Source organism: Phodopus roborovskii, unplaced genomic scaffold (genome assembly GCF_943737965.1).
Source record: "Phodopus roborovskii unplaced genomic scaffold, PHOROB, whole genome shotgun sequence".
NCBI lineage: Eukaryota > Metazoa > Chordata > Mammalia > Rodentia > Cricetidae > Phodopus > Phodopus roborovskii.
In genome coordinates, this window is record NW_026125546.1 from 5,972,750 (window position 1) to 5,996,949 (window position 24,200).

Sequence of the window (24,200 nt, forward strand, 5' to 3'; positions counted from 1 at the left end):
ATAGAACTTTCGTGATCATGATCAGATAGCTCCTGTCCCATGGGAGGCGGTCCAGTTATTTTAGCTCTATTTTAATTCAGCTAAACATTTTCACTCTTTGGAATTGTCTTCAGAACTATTTCTTCAGCCAAACAACAACAACAACAACAACAACAAATCAACATCTTTATTTTTGGGCCCAGAAGACTATTATTCATCCACCCCCACCCCTTCTTAATTTGTCAGACTTGCCTCAAGCTGTTTCCAGAAATACAGGGCTCACTCTTCCAAGGCAGTCTCACTCCACTCATTCATTAATTCAGAAGTCATGCCTGAGTGCCTCCAATGGGGCAGACATACTGTAGTAAACAGAGGAGTCTGCCCCTGAGAAAGAGAGGGTGGAGCAAATAGTGTACATCACGAGGCAAGTTCATCTCTTGGCGGATGAATTAGAGGTCATGCGCTAGATGTCGAAGAAACACCCCAGCAGAGGTGCAGGCTGTGTAGGTGGCAACAGAAAAACCAGGCATGGCAAGTGTTTTAGGATGGGTAGAATCCAGTTAAAAGATGAGAATGGAATGATGGGGGCTGGTGGCAAGATTATGAGGTTCCCCCTAGACCATAAGAGGGAGGATGTAGTGGTTAAGCTTTGGGTCATAATTGACACACAGTCCACCCATTGAAAATATCCACTGCAGTGTTGTAGTGTGTATGTTCATAGAGTTGTGCACGCATTGTCACAATCTTAATTTAGGAACCGCTCATTCCCCCACATTCCCCCTCTGCTTACTCCATGCCTGGACAACAAAAACACGGGACATTTCATAAAAGTGGACATTTTAGCGGTAAATCATTTTACCTTCTTTCTTCTGTTACTGTGCTTTTGTGTGTGTGCTATGATCCCTTTTCTTTTGAGTTTAGTATATGCTGTGAGATGAGTCCAGCCTCGTTCATTTGCATGTGATACCCAGTTATCTGGTATGTTTTGCGGAGTAGCCATTTTTCAGTCAGTGGCCTTACACCTCTGTTAAAAGTCACATTTAGTGTAAATATGAGGATAATTATGCTAATTATTCTACATAATTCTGCCACGTGTAACTTTTTGTCCTCTCCGTTAATACTATATACTGCCTTATGTAGTGTATCTTGTATTGAGTTTTCAGATTGTAAAGTTTGGCCTCCAGCTGTATCTCTGTGTATGTGTGTGTGTGTCTCTCTCTCTCTCCTCTCTCTCTCTCTCTCTCTCTCTCTGTCTGTGTGTGTGTGTGTGTGTGTGTGTGTGTGTGTGTGTGTGTGTGTGTGTTTGGAGCCCTTTATCATTGTCCTAAGAGCTTGAAGACCAGCCAGCTTTTTAGTTTCTTCTAAAACCCCTAATCTGTTGGGTTCTTTGGCTGAGTTGCATTTAAACTGTAGAGCTTGAGAAGCCCTTGTTGTCCCAGTCCAACCAAGCACAGCAGTGTTTTCCCTTTTTTCTTTCATAATTTAATAATTGTGTTGTAGTTTTTAGTGTGCAATGGAATTTGTTTACTTTATACTTTATATTGTATCTTTAATGCTATTAAAGTGGAACTACTTAATTCTCTTGATTTGTGTGTGTGTGAGAGACAAACAGAGAGAGAGAACACAAGAGACGGATACGGTTTTCATAAATGGTGGTGTTGCCCACCTTGCTGGTATTGCTGATATTCTGTTATTCAGCTTGTTTTCTGGGCCTCCACGGTTCATTTTATCTGAATTCTGATTACTTTCCATAAGGACCTTACTTTGGCTCCCCACTACGTATGTAGAAATTGAGTGTGGTGTCTGCATCTCTAATCCTGCTGGAAAGAGGCCAGAGACAGGAAGATCTTGGAACTTGCAGACCAGCCAGCCATCCTTGTCCTGTAATGAGCTGCAGACACATTGAAAACAAAGATGACCATTATCATCCACTCACATATGCACACACACAAAAACATGTACTCACACACATACATGGTACACGTACACATATTTTAAGAAAGCATTTACCCTAAGGGTTTTCGATTCCACTTAGTATGAGTTTGTAAGTTTATAATGCATCACTGTTGAGACTAAGGACATAAGGACATAGTTCAGTAAATTAGATAAGGAATGTAATGTAGCTCAACTTGAAGAGAGATTTGTAGAAGCTGTTGACACAGTGTTACATTTTTACATTGCAAAATACTGTGTGCTTCTAGTTTCACAAAAGGCAGTAGAAATGATTTCAGCAAGGATGGTGTCTTGTTTGCCCAGCACAGTGCTAAAGGGCATAGGTGTTGGCTGCCCTGTTCTGTAGGCAGCTGCTTCTTCTTATTCTCTGTCCCAGTGTGCAGCCAGAGTGGCCTGTCCACGGAGCACATCATATCCACCCATGCCAGTGCATTACTCCTGTAAAATCCTTGGGCCCTTCCCAGTGCCCCTAAGATGATAGTTTCTAGACTTCTAGCCTAGTTGGCCAAACTATAATTTTTTTTTCTGTGTACTTTTCCATCTCCTCTCTCATCCCAAGAAAAATCATCAGTTTATACCGGAGTATCCACCATTCCTCAAACATGCATTTTATTGCATACCTGAATACCTTTGAATTCCTTCTCCTGGGAGTGTCCCAAGCTTCTTTTATTTATCTGGCAAATTCCAGGCTAGCCTTTGAGATTCGGCTCCACCAACACTTCCCACCAGGCATAGTTAAATGTCTCATCTTCAGAGCCTTTGGTACCTTTTGAACTTTTCTTTGCCCTGCACCCTTAGCATTAATGGGACAGGTGTCCCTGAAGGGGTGGGGAGTAAGTGAGAATACACATTACATGTCCTGCCTTTAATTCGTGCCGTTAGTGCTGAAGCCAACGTCTACATGGCAGTCTCAGGGCTCCCCAGTGTTGGTCTGAAGCCGTGTACCAATCTCCCATCATCTGGGACACTGTTAGAAAACGAAAATCCCTGCCCTGTGGTAGTTTTTGGTGGAACCTAGAGCGGTTCATATTTGGGGTGTTGAAGTGTGATTTCTTTGTAAAAGGTGCTGATAGTAGACGGGGCAGGGTGTGTTTATGTATCTAGTTGATAGCTTTCCTTCAGAGTGCTAAAGTTGTTGGGAAGTTTACAGTTAGCTGAAACCCAAGGTCTGGGAACACTGCTGTATCTCTTGGGGTGGCACCAAGTCCCCAAAGTCTAAAGCCTGTGACTCATTCTTGGCTTCTCCTCCTTTCCCATCCCTCCACCCCGCCACATTCAGACACTTAGAAAGTCCTGCCAAGTCAACCTCCTAAACATTTCTGGAATCTCTGCTCTCCCTTCTGTCCTTGGCTGCCAGTTCCTCAGGACAGGCCTTCTTTATTTTCCCCCTTGCTACTGCAGCGACCACCCCCCTTTGGTCTTCTTGCTAGTCTTCTCGTACCCATACCGGAAGGTTGAGGTATTTGAAAATGAAAGCACAGATAGCTGTTCTAGAAGATGAATTTTTTTGCTATGCACAGCATTTTTCTAGTGGTTCTGGCTGTCTTGTTGGGGGCATCTTTCTCTTGATTTCTAGTGCCCGTTCTCCACCACTTGTTTGCAAAATTCCTAGTAATCTCAGATAGTTATTTGTGTGGTCCTTTCTTCTGTGAATCTTTTTTTTACTGCATTTCCAGGATGCACCTTTATTTCTCTTAAAATGCCATTATGTGCAGCATTTAAAAGTCAATCTCAGTATTTACAGAGTAGTTGATGTTTGTCTTTTTAATACTCACCTTCTCTGCTGGACTCCGGACTGTTCATGATCATTTTGACTTACATGTTTCTACCAGCATTCAATGCAATTCATAGAAATTAAGTACCTAATAATAATTTATTGGTTAATTTATGTAATGTTATGCTCAGATATCTAGTGCAGAAGGTTAACGGCTGCAGGATGAGTGCAGAGGTCTCCACAGGGCAGTAGAACAGTATCAGTATATCATGCTTTAACGGGTCAAGAAAATCTTCAGTGCACATTTCCAGGAAACCTGTTGACAACAGTAACTGTGGGAAATGTTGTGAGGTGGGTTTCAGGTAGAGTGTTGCTTAGTAGGAAGCCCTGAATCTAAGCCTTAACATCCCTCCAACCCTGCTCTCTCTCTCTCTCTCTCTCTCTCTCTCTCTCTGTCTCTGTCTCTGTGTCTTTCTCTCTCTCTCTGTCTCTCTCTCTCCTCTCGTGTGGAAGCTTATGAGAGGAAGAATTCCGTATTCAAAATATCTGGTTATGTGGCATATCCAGTTATCCAGTTGCCTAATAGGTCTGTATGATAAAGATGTTCTATGTTCTTAGAGAAGTCTGACTTGTGGTTACATTTACAAATTTCTTATTCTTTTAATTTTGGATTGCTGCTAATGTCATGAATATTTACCTTGTCTGAAACAAGATCAAACTCAAAAATAAATTCAAGTCGCAGGAATGTAGCCCATCGTGCTTCACTATTTACAAGTTTTTATACCCAGCAAAACCACCCGATTTCAGGTACATAAGCTGTTGAAAGAGATAGTGGTAGTTCAGTGTTTCCAACAGTATTATTTTCCGATCTTTTCATACAGTTTTCCAGTGACCTTAAATAGTTATAAAATTTTTCTCAGTTGTTTAAAGGGTAATGCCTGGAAATTTTAAAATTAGAATAAACCTAATTTTAAAATAGGATTTTTAAGTGTCATTTTTTATAAGGAGTGTTTTTTAAAACTGTGTCTTAGTCATTTTGATGGCTGGTTTCTTGCTATTAGCAGAATGTTTCTTTGTCTTTTCCATTCTGCTCTGTTTGCCTGTTTTCTCATCTATAAAAATGCTCTACAGAACAGCGTAACCTCAAAAGCTCCCTCTCTTTAGAAAATTCATGGTTTGTCCTTGCTGGATTTTTCCTTGGTTTGCATAATGAATATTAGAGATTTTTTAAAGTCTATCAACTGCCAACGTTTCTCTTTTACTCCATGGTAATCGTGCTATAGTGCATGCGTGTGTGCATGTGGGTATGTCCATGTTCAAATAAAGATAGATGTACATATGTGTGTGCAAATTTGGAGGCTTCAGTCACATCTACTTTTTTTGTTTGTTTGTTTTACTTTTTTGAGACACTGTTTTGAGACAGTGTTTCTCATTTATCTGAATTTCATCCAGTAATCTAAGCTAGCTGACTACAAAGCCCAAGGTATGCGTCTTTCTCTGTCTCATCATTGGTGGGTTTACAAGCATACATCACCACACTCAGCCTTTACAAAACATTTTTAAAGTGACATATATTTATTTTGTGGGTGGGGATAGCTAGATGTGCACAGTCAACAGCACCTGTCAAATTTGGCAAACACGGGCCCTTACCCCTGTACCACCTGTACCCGCTGTTCACGTTTTGTTGTTCCTGGGTTCTGGTCACTTGAACGTCTACGGTTACTGACCAGTCTCTCCCAATCTCATGTTCGGTTAGAGTTTGAACTTGTTCCCTCATCTTTTTGATAATTAATTGCTCTGTATTGGGTAGAGCATTGAAAATTGTATGTCACCATTGATAAGGTAATGACACATGTTATTTTTTTTTTTCTCCTCCAAAATCAAGAACTGGCATTGTTTAAATTATTAATTTATAAATTATATTTTTAGGATTAATGATTGGTGGTTTTTTTTTAATAAACTCAGAGAGAAGCAGGTTGCAGACAAAGATGTGATAAATAGAAGACTCTCCATTCACTCTTGCAGAGAACTTGAATTTAATTCCCAGTACCCAATTTAGTGGTTCACAACTATCTGGAGAGGGTCCAACTCCCTCTTTTGACCTCTGAGGACACCAGGCACACACGGTACACATAACACACATAAAGGCAAAACAATCATACACTATATAAAAATAAACATGTTTTAAAAAGTTGTTTTAACTAGTAAATTCTCATCATATATAAGGAACTATTAGGAAACAAACATTTCATAATTTCATCACCCAAAGATAAAACCCTGTGCTGTTTTGTTTACATGTATGGGATCATACTGGACGAAATCTTCTGAGCCTGCAGAGCATCGTGAAAGCCTTCCTGTGCCTAGTAAATGTAGATCTGTCTCACAGGAGTCACATAGCGTATGTGCACGCGCGTGCACGCCTGCACATGTGTGTGCCTATGAGTAAGTACAGAATGGTCCTTACCAGTCTGCAGGTTGGGGGCATTTTCAAAATGCCTTGCAGATTATGTGTGGTTTTATTATTAGAAAAAAATATATCACAGATGTGAGCCCATCTTGAACAACTTCGAATATTCCATCACTGATTGTTTTTATTAGTGTTACTTGATTTTTTAAAAAATTTCTTATTAAGTTACTACATAATGATCATCTGTGATTCCTTAAAAGGAGAGGACTTGAAGGGTCCTCTCATTGGATAAGAACCTAATCATAAGTACCTGAGTGAATCAGGGCTGGGATAAAGTGACTCATCTCAAAAGGATGCCATACTGGCAGAATTTTGGCATGTGGGGTAGGTAAACTTGTTTCTCCCCAAAGACTGTGCAGACAGTCTTCATCACAAGAGGCTTCCTAGTTTTGGCTGCTTTGTCGTTTTTCCTCAAGAGAGGCCCAAGCTGGAAAACAGGGTTTTTACAGGTCAGAAATGGAAAGAGAACTGAATGTTGAAAGTTGTCCAGAATGTTCCGCACTGTATGTGACTCAAGCCAAAGCTGTTCACTTCACTTTTAAAAATACCTCTTAACTCTTCTATTCTTGGGATCAGAATATCTTTTTCGAGCCCTTTTTGGAGAATTGCAGTGTGTCATTTTTCTAACCAGTCAAGGGTCGAATACAAGAGGGCAAGAGATGGAAGTCTTTAGCTTTTCAGTTTTCCTGTGGATTTTCTGAGCATTACTTTTCCCAGCCTCTCCTCCACCCATGTGTGTGAGTGTGTGTGTATGTGTGCATGTGCATGTGTGTGAGTGTGCAAGTATGTGTGCATGTGAGTGCGTCTATGTGTGAGTGCATATGTATGTGTGAGTGTGAGTGCCTGTGTATGCATGTGTGTGAGGAGTGTGTGTGCGTGCGTGTGTGTGTCTGTGTCTGGAAGTATCATTCACAATGAGATTTCTGATTTGCTGACCCATGCTTTTCATGCAACAGAGCAGTTTCAAATCGAACCCCTTTACTGCTTTCTGTCTCTACAGTTTAAACAGAATACAGAATCTTTTCCTGCTGGCTGTTTGTTTTGACTTATATTTAAACATCTTTATTAAGATGCAGAATGAACACCATGAAATTCACCTGAGTATTTATTCAGTTTAGTGCCTGTTCTGTTGCATTTACCAAGTTTGTGCAACTACCACCATGCTCTAAATTTAGAATGTTTTCATCATCCTAGAAAGAAACCAAGTGCACATAAGCATTGTTCCCCTTCCTCCACCAACCCCCACGCTCCAGATCCTAGGCAACTAATTGCTCAGTCTATTTTTGACTCTACAGATCAGCCTGTTTCTCTACACTTCATATAAATGGAATCATGCAGCCATCATGGCCAAATTCTTATTTAGTATAATCTTTTCAAGGTTTGTACAGTATAGTGTGTATTCTTTTTATTACCGGCTAAGAGTCCATGTATGGGTGTGTACCGTTTCTTCATCAGCTAATGGTTTGGTTTTGACTTTTGCCTTTTAGGAATGGTGGTGCAAGTCTAAACAAGGACCACCTCATAGAGTTGCTGTATAAAACTAAAAATGTCAAATAATGAGTAGCCAGTAAGTCAGTTGTCGACAAATAAAAATTTCCTAATAAATGAGTTATGGTGGGGTCCGACCTGGGCTCAGCATCAGTTACGGAGTCCAGCTTACTCAGCCTGCCGTGCTTTCTTGGTCACATCTCTAAGCACCTTCTCCTTGGTTATCATTTTGAAACTTTCATCCCTTCGGTAGTGATTTCCTGAGTAACCACTGTGTGCCGGATGCTGCACTGGATACATTAGAGAGGGGAGACCATTGGGCGCTTCGCTTCCCGTTCCTGGCGGCTACAGCTAGCTGCTCTGTTTTCCTCACTTGTGTTATCCTGGATTGGGGTCCCCCTCCCCCCAGGTGCCACTGCTTTGGGGTTCTCCAGGGTGTTTACCAGCTTCAGTCCTTAATGTGGCTCAGAGGCTTGGTGTTGTTTGAGGAGACTTGTCTAGGCTAAGAAGGTTGCCATGCCTGAGAGAGACATCGAGAGGTAAGAGGTGGTGAGAAGTTGTTGCGGGGTTGGTCACTTATTCTTGATTTAAATCTTAAACCCAAGTCCTCTGTAGTTGTCATGGGCAGCACCTTTCTTTTGGTAGAGCCAGCTTTATGTTCCTTTAGAATTTCCAGAACTGTTCAGTATTAGTTCTAGACTCAGCAAGACTTACCAACTCCAATGTTTTCCCTACCTCTGTCTGTCTGTCTCTCTTCCTCTCCCTCATTTGTGGAGATAACGATCTATAGGGTGACTCGGAACTTTTTACTCCTGCTACTATTGTCTTCCCTACAAAACCAGAAGTAGTGTTTTGAAGAATTTTCTTGTTTCATTCTAAAGAAATACTTTCCTTTTTCCCACAGAATAACATGCAGTTACCTTAACTTTGAGAATCCCACCTTGTTTCTTTCCTGCCTTTGGCTTCAGGCTGGTTTTGAAGGCTTGGATTTGATAATGTGAGAACACAGCTAGTGGCTGTTGTGGGAAGTGGAACAGCCTTAATTCTGCCATTCTGTACCCATTTGAAGAGTTTATTTTGAATCTGAGCAGAGTAAGATGTAGGATCCCAGGATCCCATCTGCCCACCGGGCTATCCTGTGTAGCTTATTTGTGAGCTAACCATCACACCAATTGTTACTGGTCATGTTCAGGAATGTTTCCATACACAGAGATTTCACTGTTTGCTTTATTTTCAGTATTTACTGTAGTGCAAGGCACATCTTGTAAACTTGCCCAGTTTAAGGAATTTCCATTTCAACATGGAACATCTTTTTTTGGTAAAAAAACAAACAAACAAACAAAAAAAAAACCTTTTTGAACCATAGATGGCAGGTGCGCGTTAGGAGAAGCTGACGCAGAAAGCAGATTGCTGCAGGCCCTGGGAGAAGATGGAGTGTGAACTCACAGGCAGTCTACAGCTCTAAATACCATGATGAAGGGCACGGGGATATTGACTTCTCACTCCTTTGTTAGATTTGCATAAAGGCTTTCCCTGGTTTTGTTAATTTGATGTGCTGGTGTGGTTATGCTTTCCACCAGTAGCTGATGCGAAGGGTGTTGTTTAATTGTTGGTTTCAGGAGCACATAACCACTGAACGTTGTACTCAACCTGTAATGAATTGAATGATGTATCTTTATATTATTTGTAACTCTTTCTGTGTTCCTCATTTCCTTTTCTGTTCTATGTCCCTTATTCCTGTTAGTGAAGAGCTGAGCTGTCTGTCTCCTCTCTTTTGTCTTCTTCTGCTCCATTAAATGTCTCTGGTCAGATGGGGAACCTCAAAAGGGAATTAGATTGTTGAAACCATCCGGGTTGGCCTTGAACTCACGATGTAGTTGACAAAGGCTGTGACCTTCACCTTCTGAGTGTGAGATGACAGTTATGTGCCAACGTGTCCTATTCATAGCATGCTGAGGATCACACACAGGCATCTTAGATGAGAAGCAAGCTCTACATCCCCAGGCTCTCCAGGAGGAATTCTTTAAAGCAGATACGAACTCACGAGGCATGCTGCTGCCCATTGCTCTTGGCCTGCAGACATGCTGATGGAGGAGAAAATCCCTGACAGTGAACAGCCTCTATGAAGTCAGAAGTCTTGTCTAGGGAGAACAGTGCTTTCTAAAACTCCTTCCACTCCTGAACCTCTCCTGCCCAAGAAATATTCTACAACCCCAAGTATATTAAACTATAAAATAGATACGTACATGAAATGTTCTAATAATAAACTGAATAATTATACTCTGAAACAGTTTTCTAATACACACACACACATACACACGGTTTACCATTTATTGAAGATGAAACTGAATATGTATTTTAATTAAATGGATGGTCTTGTTAAATTCACAAAAAAATTGAATCTTGGCTGAACATGTGGCATAAAAGAACATATTCAGTGTTTTCCAGAGATGGTCTGATTTTCTAATTGTCAATGCTGAGAAGCCATTTTGAATAAATGGATACATAGTTCAAAATGCAAAACATTTTTAGAGAGGCCATGTCAAAAATATTTTGAGATTCTGTCCTAATCCCCAGCCAGAGTTAATGACTTTTTACAAAGCCCATCAGCAACTCAAAGCAGCAGTTTTACAAATGAATCGTTATAATATGGCCCAGGCTAGAGATGACCTAGTTGGATTGTTAACATGCTGAAGAATGGCATTAGGAAGACATTCTCTGTTTCTCATAATTAAACTGCTATATTTCTGTAATGGACAGCTTTGTGTGTGCATTGAACACTGCATTGTGTACCAGTGTGACCTGAGGAGTTCCAAGCTGAGTGCCTTGGCGTTGTAGAACCCAGTAGCATGCACAGTGGGATGTTACATGCTGTGTACTGTGTGAGGGGCCCGGACTGTAGTGTGCATTGTGAAGGCATTTTCTCTAGGGCGTGTGCTGTGTCAGAAACTTAAGACTGAGTATGGCACCTGCATGTGCTAAGTACTGGTGCACATTCTGGGACGGCTGCAAAGTTATGATCATCTTCAGCAGCATGCTCTTTGCTGTTGCTGGCCAATATTGTGGAGTTCGTCATTTCATGTTGCTGGTGAACCATTGCATACCCAGTCTGTATTTCTGGAGCAACTGTGTACAATAGTGTGGGGCTAATGAGATGCTGAAAGGCGATTGGGTGCACAAGCTTTATCCACCATTGCACTTCATGGAGTTTCAAGATTAGATACAGGGGGGAAAACTCTTCTCCATTTCAAGTTCTGGCTCTAGTTCAAATAAGAAGTTGTTATGTCCCTTAGGCAGCTGTGCCAGACAGTGCTCAGCTCTAGAACTATTTGGTATCCAAACAATGAAGAGTGTGCAAGGTCAGGGAAACCTGACAGGAAAAAAGCCCTCTTAGGACTTCCTGCTTTGGGTCATGGTATAATCACAGCCAATAATATAGATTTCCCTTTTATTATAACCACAATAGAAAGGCAGAGGTTATGTTGACAAGGCTCGTTGTTTGGGAGACGTTTGTAAACTGTAAACTTTGGAAATCCCAAAACTACTGGATGGAGTCCCGTCCATTAGCTGCAGGCAGATGGCCTGTGCAATAGGTCCTGAGCGGCAAGTTAAATTGAGAATGCGAACGGGAAGCAGGCATTAAGAATTACAATGAGTAGGATGGGACCCAATTCAGGGAATGTTTTGTTGGATGATTACATCATAGGACAGCAGGAAAGCTGAGTGTTGAGCTGGGCTCTCCTTGTTGTCTGCTCTGCAGCTGGAGGTCAGGACCCCAGAGACAGCAAGAAAAGTAGCTCACTTGGTGGAATAGTTGAGCTACTTTTGGCTGCTTCGCTGTGAAATGATTAACAACCTATATTTTGGGTTGCTTTCACTCTGCTAAACTGGAGTGCATAGCCTCAATAAATATGGAGAGTCACTTCTCATGTCTGCTTTTTTTTTTTTAAAGTATTTATTTATGTGTATGTGCGTGTACATACCATGTGTGTGCACCACAGGTGTGCCAGAGTCCTGATAAAGCAGGAGAGGGTGTCAGAGCTTCTGGAATTGGAATTTTAGGCGATCCTGAGCTGCCGTGTGGGTGCTGGGAACCAAGTTTGGATCTCCTGCCTGAGCAGTAAGCACACTGAACCACTGGCCCATCTCCCCAGCCGCTCATTGTCACCCTTTGAATGACTCCATCCTGTGGTGATGTCCCTCTGAAGGCCATCTGAGAGTTATTGTTTACTCACTCATGTCAGAACAGCTACATGTTTCCTATGGATATGTAGTCTTGAAGTCATTGAAATGATATTTTTGTCAGCTTACTGAAAATTTTAGAAAGTCATAAATGTCGGCTAGCATAAGAAATCATACAGTGAAAGTTACTTCCCAGTGCCTGTGTTCAGATGTTCAGACTGCCTTGCTCTTTGGGTTTTGTTTTGTTTTGTTTTTGTTTTTGTTTTTGTTTTTTTGTTAAGTATGGGGGATATAGGTAGTCTGGCAACATTCCTCGTTGATTTATATAAATAGATTACCAACCAAGTACCAGAGCTCTTGGTTTATTTTAATTGGGTTAAATGGACATATCTGTTGTCTTTTGCCTACCAAAATGACTACTGTTTGATTTGAAGTAATTTTAGGGGGAATCCCTAGGTAAAAAGACAGCATGTGTATTATGTTCTAGAATTTCCAAAATTCATATTCGCAACTGTTGCCTGAGAATGTATTTTCTACCCATTATGATTAAGGCAACTGTTAACTTGTAGGATAATGTTTACTAAACAGTGCAGCTTTATATTACAATGAAGATCAGTATTTCTCTAAACATTGTCTTTGATGCCTCCACATCTGTAAGAGGTGGTTCTCAGCCTCCCTACTGCTTTGACCATTTAATGCAGCTGAAAATTGAATAAATGTGCAGCCCCTGTGAAAGGGTCATTTGATCCCAGGGGTCGTGACCCACAGGTTGAGAGTCACTGTTCTATAAGCTGCTGATGGCTAGTACTGGAGCCTGCAAGCCAGGAGCCTATGGCTTGTCTCCTTGATGTCAATTTCTAAGGGGACTGTGATAGAATCCTCTACTTTACAAACAAACACACTAAACTTTAAAAGTACTGCCTTCTTGAACCTGGATGAACAGTATCTACATAACACCTAACTTTTTATAGTTTACAATATGTAAGTAAATGGGTAAAAATCCACACAGAAGGCTGGAGAGATAGATGGCTTAGCAGCCAGAACATTTGTTGCTCTTGTAGAGGACACGAGTTTAGTTCCTAGCACCCATAGGCTGGCTCATAACCACCTGTAACTCCTAAGCCCTCTACCTCCAGAGGTATCACGTATGTACATGATACACAAAATACTTATAAACATAAACTAAATATTCTGCTGTATGCATTATCCCATGTCTGTTTCAATTTATACCCCTTTAAAAAAATTTTCCCATATTTGTCTTTTAAGGCAATTAATTAGAAGTAACTTTGGTAAGCTCACCTCTACCTATCTTCGTCTGCATCTTTAGTGTGGCGCCAAAGTACCTTGGGTGACATTGGCAGATATTAATATTTTGAAGAACGACGCATTATTTAATGAAGAGCAGCTTGGGTGGTTAGATGTTATTCATGAATTGTGTCATACAAGAGTCTTGGACATGGTTTCAGGGTGATTAAGCAACATTGCATATGGCCAGTGTTGTTAGGTAATTTCTAAGACAACGGTTTAGGGAACAGGTGACCTTTTGGGCTCAACTGTGTTATGTTCCCATCATGATTTTTCCTTTTGAAAATTATTAATGGCAAACACAGGCATAGACACACATGGGGGTGGTGGGAGGGACGGAGGGATGGAGGAGAGAGAGAAGAGAGAAATCAGTGAGGATGCCCCTTTCATAAGAGCTGGGACTGTTATTACCAAGTGATGAGCAACACACTTCATTCAGGAATATTTTCATTATAATGGAACTGTTTTTTAAAGTGACTTGAGAAGCCCAATTGGAATTGATATGTAATGGCCTCGCTACAGCGTTCGTATTTGATTTCATTACATCCCGATTTGGGTTCATTGTAGCTTTATTGCAAAGACAGAGGCATAGTCTTGCTGATTTTGCAAGTCTTCCTTTCCTTTGTGAAGAAGTAGTTGAAAGATGTGGTTACTCGTAATAAGGCGGCTAAAACAGCTTATGGGCAGAAGGTCAAACTATCGAGTTCAGAGGGCCGTTTTGATGGACACCCCAAAGACTTTCATAGAATGGGTTTTATACAGTTTATTGTAGATTAGGATTGATTACAGTGTTCTGGAGATGTTAAATTTAGTGTAGTTTCAGAAAGAAGTACCAAATTTAAAGCCCTTGTACCAAAAATAAATATAAACATATGTATTAGAAGTAGCATCCAGATTATACCAAGGCAATGAACCCATGGCTTAGCCATGGGGCTATGTGTCCACATAGTTTCTTGGACAGGTTTTTCAGCTTCTAAGTGAAAACATAATATGGATGACATTTTATACATTTCCTTTTGTTTATATTACGTTCATCTCAAGAGGTTTCCTTACAACTTATTTATGGATGGCCTGTTTAACTCTTCAGACAGCTTGGGGAGACTATAGTGCGTGAGACAGTGCTTAACCAAAGGGCTCTCTGTCCTTGGCTTGAAGGTTCTCGGGATCACGGAAGGTTCATGCTGTACTGTTTGTTCACCTGTGTCTTTTTATTAGTTTTCCAGTGTATTCCCCCTTTCAGTTCACAATGTTTGCATGATAATCAAGTTATTTAACAGAACCATCATACCATATTCTTAGTCAGCTTTTTTATGATTTCTATAAACATTTGAAATCCACACTTTGAACTGTTTTGGAGTGTATATAGCTCTTTATTTGTTATGTAGTCCCTATTCTGTACAGTGGTTTCCCAGTATATCAAAACATTCCATGGTATCCCAGGAATACATGCAGTTATTTCCTGCCAGTTAAGTTAAAATAATAATAATAAAGCCTTAATTTTTTAATAGTGTGATTGTGCATGAGAGTTGGAATGTTAAAACTAATTAAAGATTTATACCATTCCTAGGATAACAACTTGGCAGGATCCTGTGTTTGAAATGTTTCTCTATAGTCCATCTTAGTTGTTTTCACAGCCATGGTTGTTCTGGAAAACTTTTTGCTAGCCCACAGTCTCCGGCAAATGCTTAACTGGCCTCTAATTATCTTATCTTGTGAGCTAAAAATCGTTAGAATTATTTTGCCTGGCTAGTTCTGCATACAGACTTAATTAGTTAAGACACTCTGGACATATATTTTTCACTGATAACTTGGGCAGTCTGGATTTCACAGCTCCTCTACTGAACTTTGAGATGGTTTTGGAAACAGCAGATCCCATTAGATGTGATCACAGGGCACGCCCTCAGCTATGTGGCGGAATGGGGGCTTACATGGGAGCTTCATGGCTTACCACTTGGCTTATTTACAGCTACTCATTCTGGTTGGTTTTTTGTCCCTTCTAGGTTGTTTGATGTGTGCACAGTGTCACGGACAGACAGAGAGACCAAGCTTACACTCGTGTTTGAACACGTTGATCAAGACTTGACCACTTACTTGGATAAAGTTCCAGAGCCTGGAGTCCCCACAGAAACCATAAAGGTACCAAGAATCACCCTTCTGTCTGCCCAGACTAGCTACTGTCACAGCTTACTCAACACCAGCATTCTTTTGTGCAAAAATTGCCAGAATTGCTATTTTTGAAACTTAGTAACAGTTCAGAATGTTAAAAAAGTAAAATGTTCAAGGATTGAAAGATCATCTAGTCCATTTCATAAGTGGGATCGTCAAATAGTGGGTTTGCAGTCTGGTTTATTTTAGGGTGAATTTTAAAAAAAAACTAGCTTTAATGCACATTTAAAATGTTAAAACTATTTATTTGTAAAATGTTGAAACTACTTATTTGCGTATTATCAGGCCCTAATCTATAGAGTTTGGTATAACAGCTATAGCTCAGTACCCTGATGGGTCTCACTCTTTAAGAGATATAATTTAAAATGTCACTGAAACACACATTATAATTATATGCTGATTCTGAGTATATTCATTTGGCCTTTTCTGTTGGTTTTGTTTTTCCAATTCATAGATCTGTTTGGTTTTTAGTCTAAATGGCAAGTAGTAATCTTGGGATTCAAAGGTGATTAAAACTTGCTTTCTGCCCTTCATGGTCAGCAAGCTAGGAAGTATACTGACTGCAAACAGATTCTTTCCTCCTTTACTCCAATAGGAGAGCTACTCAGTGTTTTAATGGTCTAGCCTGTTACTCTGAGGGTCTTGATAGTCTAGCCTGTTACTCTACTTTGTTTTCCAGTTTATCTGTTAAATCTGTGCCTGTTGCCACAGAATAACAAATGTCATTTTGAATGATGGCTAGATGATGTTCCCAGATAATGATACATTTAGACTGCAGCATAACAAACAAATATCCATTTGGACTTAGGCTAATAAGAGTTCTGGTTTCTCCCATCTTGCTTTCATTAAAGAATGTGATGCATAGTGGTGGTTCCAATTCCTTGTGCACAGTTTGAAGGACATAATATAATAGAAAGAGAAGCGGCCATGATTGTGGTCACCAGAGGAGTTGGGAAGGGCCAGGATTAGGGTGAGCACGCTTGTGTGAGAGCATGCATGTGTGTGTGTACGCAAAGAAGTTGGTTACCAGAAGGCTGAGATTCTCCTGGAGTCTGAAGAGTCTCTACAGCCATCAGAATTAGACCTCTCTGTAGATAGCTGAGAGAAGTAAGGTTGGGGGGGTCAGGCCTATAGTTTAGAATTAATGGCATATGGTTTTCAAAATGACATATTACCATAATCAAATGAAACTAATTTCTGCGGAAAGACAAATTTCTGTCTCCTGAGGTGTTCTTGTAGCTGTCTTCACCTGTTAACTTGTCAGTTGATAATCAAAACATCCAGTGCTTATTAGGATACTAATTGTAATAGGAAGTCTGGGCTTGGATAAAACTAGAATATGTCATTGTGTCTAACATCTTTGTTAGAAAACAGCAGATGGAAGCTGAGAGAACAGCTTTTCAGATATTTGAATAACTTTTGTTTTGAAAAATTAAAACTCATGAAGCTTTACATAGTTGTTCAGGTCAATATTTGGGTCAGTTTGATGTATAGACCTCACCTTTAAGGTGGTGTTGTGATATTCTTTAGGTCCATCTGTTCCTGTCTGATGATGACATTTGCATAGAAAGGTTGTTGACCGCTCTACTGTGAAATCAACAAGTAGCCTGATGTGACCTTGTTGACATGGCTGGCTTTCCTCTTTCTAAATCAGACTGTTATCTTCAAATCTGTTTAGTTGTAGAGTTTAGTTCCACCTTTACTTTTCATCTTCATGCATCCATCTGCCACTAAATGGCAAGAGTCGAAAGAAGTGTCAGAGAGTTCATTCACCACATTCCTTAGTCACTTGGAGTAAAGGGAGCCAGCCATATGGCAGAGTACTGAGGAGAGAGACTCCTGTGAGGGATTCTTTCCCAGAGCAGACCCTTGGGGGCCTGTCTTCTCACACTGAGACACTTCTTGGGCACTACAAATCAGCTTTCCTAGTACCTGGCCCAGCGTCTTCAGCTAACATACAAACTCCTTGAGAACATACCTGATGCTATTGCTTGGACATTCTGCCAGTGCTACGTACTTAATGAAATGGGCAGTATCACTTCTTGAGAACAAAGCACAGAAGAAATACTCAGATCTCTCTAAAACAGGACAGAGTTCTTTGAGCTCCAGACCACATGGCCTCATGGAGTCCTGGGATAAAAATTATGTCCATGAGTCCCTATGATAAATCAGTTCTGTGGAACTGGAGAGAGCAAAAAACATACTCAAAGTTTATGTCTGTGTGGGTAATTTTCTCACTGAATTAGATTTCTTTTTATCTTCAGTTGAGTGTTTCTTGGAGATTCTGTTGGTTTTTCTGTTTTCAGTGTGAGATAAAATGTACTATTAGGTTTATTTTACAAAACCCAGACTTCAGAAACCAACATGCACTCTTGATTGCACCTGCTTTCTGCTCTGGGAAATAGTCTGTTTTCGTGACTAATATCTGCTTGCAGCAAACAGTGGCTCTGATGTCAGGGCGGAATGCCCGAGGCTGCTTCATCCTTCTCTGCTTGACATAATGCAATGTGACTGGTCCCCTGTGCTGCAGATGAAAGTCTCCCAGGTCCTTCCTCCCCTGCTCTTAAAGGACCCGAACCCTGGCAAAGTGGTGGTCTCCACTTTGCCCAAATTACAGCAGGTGATTTGTCCCATCTTTGCAGGACACAGAACAAATTAACATGAAAATATCACTTCTCAGAAAACAAGGCAGGCTTCAATGCCCTGTCATTGCTGGTCATTAGCCATCTGCCACCAACACTCATACTCTGTTTATCACATTTGAAATTCAGAGCAGATGTTGCATAATAAGGTGATCCCAAAAAAACAAGGCAAGAAATTAAAAAAAAAAAAAAAACAAGTTCTCCACGATAATGATAAATATCATGGACCAAAACTGTCTTTCAGTTTAATATCATGGCTAGATTAATTGACTAGACTAGGATTTTGGGCATAGGTATCTGCACAATGCTGTCCCTCCTATTTATGCAAGTTATTTTTTTTTTTAGTTAAAGTTCTGAAATGAAGTACATATGTGAAAGATGCCTTGTGTATTGTTGGATTAAATTTCCTTTAATGAACAAAATGATGCATTTTGGTAATAACCATTCTGGTGTAAGGGACTTCGTAGGTCAGTCAGGCTGCTTTTATTTTATGATAGATCTTGGCTTAATAGTAACTTCACTAGGAGGAACTCTCGCTGTAATTAAAGTTGGACGTCTCAAGCCATGGTAGCTTCCCAGATAATTTTTTTCTTGGTACTCAGTGCTGTATGCACCCCACAGCCTTTCCCCTTGACTGTCTTCCACTTTGACACCCCCCCCATATGAGTAACCCATCAGTGCTGCTCTTAACCTAACCTGCCTTTCTCTTAGCCTTGTGGGCCCCCTAGGCCTGCCCAGCTTAAGACTTTGTTTCCGTCTTGAGCTCCAGAAACTCACTTTAGTCCGGTTGTCCTGTATATATACATGCGGTATTTGATGGAATTTGCTATTGCCGTGCTTTATTTAATTTACTAATACACACCCTAACCTTTATGATGCTTCATAAAACTTATGTGAATTATAGTGCACTAGCTGCCAGGTTTCACAAGGATGCTGTACTTTTAGAACAAACGTCCTGGGGTGGCAATAAACCCGAGTGGTCAAGAGTTTGCCCAGCACCACAAGTCCTGATTTGATCAGAACTGTGACCTTCGCTAGGAAAATTGATGTTCAGTCTGCACCAGGCCATTGATTAGATTCTGGAAAGATGGCTTGCAACCGCAGTTGTCTGTACCAAGTTTTCTCTGAGTTCAGAAAGAGACTAGGGTGAGTGAGCTTTGACAGCCACAGTCATTTATATTCCTAAATTCATAAGTACAGTTCCAATGTGTAGAGAGAAATGAACTCGTTAGTGTATCCTTCATCCTACTACTATGCCATTCCCATTGTTCTTCCTCCTGCTAGCTTTAACTCCAAATGGAAACTTTCAGAAACGCAAGAACCATTCTCAAGGTGAGTGCTTTCAGGTAACTTAGATTTTGAGGATCCACACAGAAACAAATGCTTATGCAAATTTCCACATCTTTGTAGTAGCTAAAAATATATGGATGGGAGGAAGATAGAATTATTCAAATACATAATACTCCAATACATAATACTCGAAACTGCAACAAAATTATACGGTGGTTTGAATTCTCCCACAAACAGGAAGTACATGTCTTTAAAAGTCACTTTCTGAAGGTACAGTAACACTCATTCATGAAAACAAAGGCTGACTCATTAAATAGGCAAATGCCACTTAGATCAAACAAATAGCAGATGAATTGAACTCTTGAGAAAATGCTTCCTCACCTTAGGCATTAAAAAGTTTATAGGCAGTGTGCACCTCTGCATGTCACCATGGTGACCTTAGGATCTGCACAGAGAGGAGGTTTTCCTGTCTACATTGCTGTCAAGCCCCTCGGATATTTCCTTTAAGAATGGGAATGTGTTTCATCGCAGCCCTGTCTTCTTCCTTAGCTACACCTTCATTTCGGAATGTGCCATGCTGTCCAGGTACTTACTCCGCAGCCTGACCTCTCCCACCAGCTCAGGATGCAGTCTTTACCTTGGCAAGACCATACCAAGAAGGGCTGGGCAGATAGTAGTCTACAAAGTGCTTGCTGCACTAACATGAGGAACTGGGGTTCAGTCCTCAGCCTCAGGTGTCCAGCATCCTAAATAAATAAACAAACAAACGTCATTCTAGTGTTGGGGAGGCAAGAGACACGAGGATTGCCCAGGCTTGTTGGGTGGTCAACCTAGAATAATTGGTGAGCAGGTTCTGGTCAGAGACCCATCTCAAAAAAGAAAAAGTGAATGGCTGCTCAGGAATGACACCCAAAGTTTCCAATGTGTATACACACACATACACACACACACACTCACACTGCCACCATCAGCCGATGTGTACACACAAACCTACAAGGCTTCAAGATAAGCTTTCCTTAAACCTAAGCATCAGCCTAGATGCCTTGCTTTTCTTCACACTCTTCATTAGTTCACCAGTAAATGATTTCTTGTTTTTCATGCTCAAAATACAACCCCAATCTCACTTCTTATCAACACACCAAACAGAACTGCTAATTCAACATCCAACCTGCCAGTGCCCTGTTTGGACCGTCCTCTTCCTAGCAGTCACTGAGATTGTCTTTAAAGTACACGTAAAACTCGCTGACTCCCCTACTGAAACTCTGTCTGCAGTGGTTTCTCATGATCTACAGAGTAATGTCAAAAATGCTGTTTGGTCTGGGCCTCATACCTCTACCCTTGTGCTTGTTCTCTGTCCTTCCATCACACGGGCCTTCCAAACTGCTCGTTCAGTTTGAAAGGCCTTGCATCTCACAGGTCATCGCTACTTTGACCATCTCAACCACAACTCCACATCAATTTCAGGTTCCCATAGGCTGCTTTGCCTTCTCCATAGTACTTACTTGCAGTTGTCTGGTGTGTGTGTGGGGGGGGGGGGGTCTTTAGCAAGTAGAAGAAACTTGAAGTTGTGAGTCTGTTGCGGTATTTTCCGGGATCCACATCCTTCCTAGAACATGAAATCATGTGTTGGCACCTCTATTAAGTCCTTACCTTGTAATTGACTTTGAAATGTGCTTTAGTATCCCTTAATATAAGTGAAGAAACTGGGAGTTGGAGAGATGGCTCAGTGGTTAAGAAAGCCTGCTGCCCTTCCGGAAGACCTGAGTTCAAGTCCCAGAATGTCATGAGGTAGCAGGAAGCAGGATAGAACACATACACATGCTTAGGTGAATAGAAATAAGAGTTAAAGTTATTAAAAAGAGGAAACTGCTTTGTAATGGTTAGGTGTTTAAAAATCCATATTAGAAAAGCCCAGAGGATGTCACATCTCCGCACATTCCGAGTGAATGAATGCCTTATGATGGGGTGTGATCCCTGGCATTCTCAGTCACAGCAAAAAGCTTGCTTGGTTGGTTTGGATAAAACCTGAAGCCAGCGTCTGAGCTGACAAGGAGCTGGGAACATTTTCTTTTATCCAGCCCTGAATTGAATTGCAGGGTCTATCTGGACTTCTGTTAAACCATTTTTATGATGAAATCTGCTGATGAAATTGGTATGTCAGAACTCAGTTCTGTTGTTTCAGAAGCTTGTGTTATTAATCAGGAATCAAGTATTTTATATTAACATTTAAACTTAAAAATTGCTTTCTCTGTGTTTACCATTGTATGAGAGGGGTTTGTCTGTCTCTTCCCATAAGAAGTAGAAGCTTCAGAGATAAATTACCATTAAATGTATTAAGTAAGCTATCCTACACAATATCCACTTGTACATTTATATTTTACTCCCAAAGTTCAGGTACCCTTTGTACTGGGGAGCTGGGAATTAGAAAGGCACTGCGCTGATGGACAGTTTCTAACAACTTACTGTGTTCTCAGCACTGAACATTTTAGTTGGCCATGGATATGCAGAGCACAGGTACACCCCTTATCTGAGATGATATCTTATTCTTCTTTGCTAAAATAGGCTAGGAAGGAGTACTTTTTTTATTGCAGTTAAGACAATAATTATCGGTTCTGGTAAATGTTTGTTGAATGAGTAGGCTCTTTCCCTGAGGTTGTGTAAGAGAAGCCTTGCAACCCCACAGTGGCAGTTACAGTCAGAGTCTCTGCATGCTTGGCCTCACCCCATCGTCACCCTTGGAGCAGAAATCTCCAAAAGGATTGGTTGCGTGGACAAGTCCTGTGATGAGAAGAGTGTGGTCGAATTCAGATTTATATACTTAAATCAGACTGTGTGCTGCGCGCCTGTGCAGTGTGATGTTCAGAGTCTTCAATAGTGGAAGAGAATCCCTTGACTTAGAAATAATCACACTGAACTCTGAAGCTTTGAAAACCCCGGCAACTACCATACAGCAGTTAGCTTGATTTGGGTGCCTGGCGCCCAGCAGATTTTGCAAAGAGCTAATAATACAGGGTTGATGATGGCTTGGGTACACATTGTGTTCTGTTTCCCAAAGCTGTCCTTACTGTGCGGTCTCTTCAGTGTGGGTAGTGACTCACTGCACCATTTTGCTCTAACTGATCTGCTTTCCCAAACAGGAGTCCCCAGGAGGGAGTTCCTAAAAGTTGCCCTCTGACATTGCCTATAAACAGTTTGAGAGAGACTCCCCTGCAGTGTGTCCTGTGGTACAGATGGCAATGGGGAGTATCTCCTTTTTGTTCAGAGATGACTCATGTTGCTTGCACTGTGTGAACCTCCAGACTCGTAGGCTCTTCAGATTGAGTGTAGCTCTAACACTCAGGGGATAGAGGCAGGAGTTCAAGTCCAGCCTAGGCTGCTTAGTAAGACTCTGTTCAAAGAGAAACAGTAAAATGGAAGGATTTAAGGTGGAGTCAGGTGTGGCATCTAACTGAAGTCACCTGTGTGTGGGAAGCTGCTTTAAAGACACTAGATTTTTATTCCTTAAGATATTCTGTTAGGAAGCAATTAACTGATTAGTAGGAGATGTGAGTTAAAGGATGCTGAGAAGCATGAACTTCCTAACTAAAGAGTTGTTTTGGTTTCTTTGACACAGGGTCTCTACATTGTCCTGGTACTCACTACGTAGACCAGGCTGACCTTGAACTCCCAGAGAGTTCAACCTCAACCCCTGCCTGCCAAGTGGGGGCATTAAAGGTGTGTGCCATCATATCTATCCCCTAACTAAAGATTCTTAAGCCCACTCAGGAGTCTACCCTTTCACAATGGCAGGAATCCATGACACATCATGACTTGACCTTTGAAAGTTGCTTTTTGTGCCATGCATATTAATGTTTTCACAGCTTTGTGGTCTTGAGTTAGAAACCCATTCCCGGACTCACTAGTAGAATTACCCTGAGTTCTTGTTCCCCACCCCCTGTAGTAAGGAGCCAAAACCATATGAAATATAGGTGATCCATTTGTCACAGGTTTGAATGATGACACCAGTATAGTCAGATATAGTAAGTATGTTGAAACCAAGGTTGCTTGAAGCTCTGATTGTCCCCATTTTGGGTCAGGACCTCTGACAAATATGACCTAGTAACCTTGCTGATTTTGTTTGACCATTGTTCATGTCTGTCCCCGATGATAGATACTCTCTATTTTTTTCCTTGCTTTTGGACAAAAAGAAAGAATATTTTTAAAAATTATTCTCCTAAAATGCGTTCAGATTATAGAACCAGAACATAGCTGAGAGAGAGGTGTTGGCCATGTGGAAGAGGTTTTGCTGTGAGTAGACTTCAGGAATGGCAACATTAAAGGTCAGTGCCTAGTGCAGTATATATTGATCTGGAAACAGTTACCCTCTGTTAAGATGTTCTCTGAATATGGTTAGTGTGGAATGAACACTCAGAGCACTGCTGACCTTTTCATCTCGCAGATATATCACATACTAATTTTAAACCTTGAACTGAACAACTCACCATCCCTCACAGTTGAGACCTATAGTGTTTTGCGGAAATGGACATGTTACAAAAGCTATAGGTGTGGGCCCTGGCTCCTTATTGCCTTTTCCTTTCACCAAAACATATTCCTGGTTTGGGAATGTGAAGAACAAAGAGGAAAGAAAGAAGTTGGTGATTGCAGAAGGAAAATGAAAAAGATTTGTGGACTAGCAATAACCCTCCTTCCAAAGGTGCTTTGTAAAAGGCAGTTCACTATGTGGGGTCATAAATACATGAAACATTAATATTAATAATTCATTCTCTCCATTATATTATTACATGGAGCACAGCCTTTTCTAAATCTCTAAGCCCCAAGCCCTTTCATGTATATTTCAATCAGATATTAAAGACAGGCTAGGTTATGTCTGTATTGCAAAGCTATATGAACCCAAATAAACAACACACAAGGACATTAATAGCAGTTTGTCTTTGATTGTATCTGTTCTGAGTGTCGCCACTATACTAATAATCTGTGGTGGACATCGTTCATCTATGTTGTAAGATCTTAATTA

At 40.8% G+C, this 24,200-nt stretch overlaps 1 protein-coding gene across 1 annotated transcript in view; it reads left to right on the plus strand.

Moving 5' to 3' along the window:
* Positions 1-24,200, plus strand: part of Cdk6 (cyclin dependent kinase 6) — a 183,047-nt gene that overhangs the window by 40,645 nt on the left and 118,202 nt on the right. The window contains exon 3 of the mRNA XM_051177186.1: positions 15,089-15,224. Within this exon, the coding sequence (XP_051033143.1) occupies positions 15,089-15,224 (136 nt within the window). The remainder of the gene's footprint in view (positions 1-15,088; positions 15,225-24,200) is intronic.